The sequence below is a fragment of the Nicotiana tabacum genome, chromosome 1 (genome assembly GCF_000715075.1).
Source record: "Nicotiana tabacum cultivar K326 chromosome 1, ASM71507v2, whole genome shotgun sequence".
Classification (NCBI taxonomy): Eukaryota; Viridiplantae; Streptophyta; class Magnoliopsida; order Solanales; family Solanaceae; genus Nicotiana; species Nicotiana tabacum.
The window spans coordinates 193025180-193029089 of NC_134080.1; the positions used below are offsets into that span (position 1 = coordinate 193025180).

General features: G+C 34.1%; 1 protein-coding gene across 2 annotated transcripts; it reads right to left on the bottom strand.

Moving 5' to 3' along the window:
* Positions 1–476: 476 nt before the first annotated feature.
* Positions 477–3672, bottom strand: LOC142162290 (uncharacterized). 2 transcript variants are annotated; one of them, XM_075218640.1, is made up of 5 exons: positions 2693–3672; positions 2326–2590; positions 1837–2167; positions 899–1416; positions 477–816 (listed from the first exon to the last, which is right to left on the bottom strand). In XM_075218640.1, the coding sequence occupies exons 1-4, from the start codon at positions 2927–2929 to the stop codon at positions 1356–1358; spliced, it is 894 nt and encodes a 297-aa protein (XP_075074741.1). In that variant the 5' UTR covers positions 2930–3672; the 3' UTR covers positions 477–816; positions 899–1355. The 2 variants fall into 2 exon arrangements, with proteins under 2 accessions (XP_075074741.1, XP_075074763.1); XM_075218662.1 differs by having other exon boundaries at positions 1625–2167.
* Positions 3673–3910: the final 238 nt, after the last annotated feature.

Sequence of the window (3910 nt, forward strand, 5' to 3'; positions counted from 1 at the left end):
TTAAAAAATATGAAATGAAGTACATACAAGTAACAATTGAACTGTATATATCTAATATGTCATTCTAATATAACACCTATAGGATATCGCAAACAAGCACTGTGGAACTCATGTAGGGGATGATCCTCGTAGTACACAAAATAATCTAGTGTGGTACAGTCAAATCTCTATATAACAATCTCATTTTTCCCCGGATAATTTGGATGTTATAGCGAGTTGTTGTTATAGATAACATATATTATAACAAAATACGATATTTGGTTCCTAAAAAACTTGTCTAGTTGTTATATAAGGATGTTGTTATAAAGAGTTCTGGCCGTAGTAGATAAAATACTAGTGTTTTAAGAAACTCCCAAATAGCATATACGCATACGGGGAAAGAAAGTTGTTACAGCAGTTATCGCGAATATAATTTGTCAGACATACTAATGTACTTTAAGTAAGAATGAACAATTATAGTGCAACTGAATGTAAACAATATTGCCAAAAAAATATTGTTACTGCTTTTCACATATGAAGGCATTAACATCCTAAATTGTCACCAATGTCATATCTAAGATACTTCTTATTCTAACATCAAAAGCAATGGACTTTTAGACCAAATACTACTTCTGTCTTTTTGCAAGTCCTTTACGCTCATTTCTTTTCGTCACCTCCGAATCAGAGACGTAGTTTTGTGTCTGTTTCATTCTTCCATAGTTCCATAACAAAACACCAAGCCTGTTACGAAGTTGTATAGCATCAAGTTGATAATCAGTTATATCCCTGCCTTCAATAAAATACTCTGCAAATGATACCATATAGACCCCACAGTCACTGCAAAAACAAATATATAAAGTATCACTGATATAATATATAAAAACTATACAATATCAATGTCATAATATGTGTAACTTACGTGTCTTGTTGTGATGGCAGATCATCAACCAATATCACTTCGAAAGGATCCAACATATTCTTCCCGCGGTATGGACCACCATCCAAGTTAATATCACTTCGTTTGTTGTAAAAATCAACCACGTGCATGGAATATGGGAGCACAGTAGCATATGTATCAACCTCCTTACACACGGTAGCATCATGTAATGCACCTCTCATGGAATCATACACATAAATGCACCTCTCATGGAATGATAATATCCCCAAGACCCAGTGCCAAGCAGCTGAAGCATTAATTGGGAAGAGTACATAGTCGACAGTATGCCATGCTTTGTTGCATAGCATGTAATAACCTTGTATGTAATCAGCAATTCTATGCTTACCGCTGATCACAGACATCTTTTCTGTCGTCTCAATAAACTTTGAATAAATACCTTTTATCTTATCACCAAACAAACAATCAGTTGTTGTGAAGTTTACATGACTATCACGTCCATATTTCCCCTTCTTTCGCAAATAGTAAAATATGACAATGTGCTGTAATTAAAAAAGATCAAACTTTAACAATAACAATGTTGTTATATAAATGGAAACTGATTATAATATGGTGTGATATAAAGTATATGACATATATAATATAATAAATATTTTAAGTAATATTTATGCATAAAGTATAATTTACTGAACTACAACAAAAGCATTCTAAACTCTAAAAGGTGTGAGATACAATATTGAACTGACATACCGCATTAGAAAGGGCTTCACCACTGTATTCTAGTGCAAAAAACCATGACTTTTCCTTGATTTGTGAGACTCCAAAATCAAATATCGCGACTAACTTGTTGAACTTCTACGAATATGGCGTTCCCCTAAATATATATATATAAACTAATATATATAGTATATTATACATTTAATGTATAAAACAGAATAACTTAATCAATACTAATATCTTACCTTTTTCCCTTCAGACCAATATCAACCCATTTGGCAAACTCATGAAGCATTTCAAAACTAGCTTCTTCTGTAATACTTGCTTCAAAAGGAAGCTTTACATTTGCAGCAAAATTGTTCTGCTTATCTTCAACTGGGTTGCCACCTGAACTAAAATCATTTACATATGGGGACTTAAACACAGCTGCCGGACGTCTCTTTCTTGGCACATTTACAGGTGTGATATTATTTGGCACATCACGCGTAAATGGCTTAATAATCTGTGATTTTGTTACTCCCACCATCTGAGTCTCCAATATTTCACCCCACTGTCCGTACAATACCATTTCTCCAGCTGCCACACCATAGTAAAACCAATCAAATTAATAATATGTTCAGGAAAATATTCAAAAAATTCACCTGAGTAAATCCATAACTAGCTGTATATCTTATAAATATTCAATATAAAAAATTAATATAATATTAATATATATCTAATATTTATAAAAATACCAGAAAGCATGTCCATATTGTTGCGTTCTATATTTTCATCAGCATCATTGACGTTACGATATTCTTGTTTGTCATTGTCCACATTTATATCATGATCATGAACATCGATTTTGTCTTGTTGATTGTCCTGGAGATGCTGAAAATATATTGAATTGGTATCACCATCCTTACTGACTTGTCCAATCAAGTCACCATAATTGTTGGTCTCTTTTTCATTATTCTTGTTTTTAATTTCAAGAGCTTTAAAAAGCTCGGCAAATTTGTCCTGTATTAAATATAAAGCGCAGTTAGACAGAATGATGATTGGTCTAATGAAATATACTAATGTAATGAAATTAAAAGTGACAATCTGTAACATGCACCATACCTTTCCAATTTCTTTATTCAGCATAGCTTGACCATCAAAAAGCTTTTTAAAATTCGCATCAATTGATTGAGCATCGCCACTGTCTCTGATCTGTTTGCCAAATATATGACGCGGAGGAGAGGAAAAATCAACATAAGTGTTGAATCTTTTAATATAAGTTTCATCAAATACCTCCCTTTCCATCAGCAACTCTTTCTCCTTCACATTCGGCTCCCCCCCTCCAATTAGTCTGCTCATTCATATTCTCTTTCTTATTACATTTTTCTTTCACATCTTCAATCACATTCTCATTCCCGGTTGCATATGTTGCGGAAGCCAAATGTATATAGTGTGAATGAGTCACAGTTACTATACCAAAAATTATGACAGCCACCAAATAATAAATAAGACAATAAGACAACAATAAAAGAACACCAGAATTTACGAGGTTCGGCCAATATTGCCTACTTCCTCGGACACAACCAATATTTTATTCCACTCCAAAAATACAAGTGAAATAATACTAAAGAGAGAAGACACAAATGTCTTAAGAAGATAAGAAGGCAAATGAGAGGTGTGTTTAAATCCTAAACATTAGGCCTCCTTTTATAAGGGAAAAATCCCAACAATTTTTCTCCCCAACCGATGTGGGAGTTTGACAACTTCAACAAATCTCCACCTTGACAAAATTCCACATCTTCAATTTTCTCTTAATAACAAATTTTGGTTGTGTCTTCATCTTCAATTTTCAGTGTTCAACAATGTTGATCAAATCCAAACAATGTTGAAACTTGACCGCAGTCACCACTTTTGCCAGCATATCAGCAGGATTCTCCGTAGTATGAATTTTCTTCACCGTGACTCCACCTTCTTCTATGATTTCTCGTACGAAATGATACCGAACATCAATGTGCTTCGTCCTTGCATGATAAACTTGGTTCTTCGCTAATTGAATAGCACTTTGACTATCACAAAAAATTGTGATACCTTTTTGTTCAACACCAAGCTCCTTTACCAATCCTTGAAGCCAGATTGCTTCCTTCACAGCCTCTGTAAGAGCCATATACTCTGTCTCTGTTGTAGACAAAGCAACTGTTGACTGCAAAGTAGACTTCCAACTAACTGGTGCCTTTGCAAAAGTAAACACATAACCAGTAGTTGAGAGCTAGCTTTAACCCTGCAATTACGGCCTCATACTCGGCCTCATTATTAGTCATATCAGGGCACCGTATGGATTGG

What these genes read in the sequence shown, in the direction of transcription:
- LOC142162290 (XM_075218640.1), bottom strand. Translation starts at nt 2,929, where the DNA reads ATGAGCAGACTAATTGGAGGGGGGGAGCCGAATGTGAAGGAGAAAGAG. An exon ending in CAATATGGACATGCTTTCTG is followed by an intron (nt 2,168 to 2,325) that starts GTATTTTTATAA and finishes ATGGTGTGGCAG; the next exon opens with CTGGAGAAATGGTATTGTAC. An exon ending in ATTGGTCTGAAGGGAAAAAG is followed by an intron (nt 1,417 to 1,836) that starts GTAAGATATTAG and finishes TTTTAATTACAG; the next exon opens with CACATTGTCATATTTTACTA.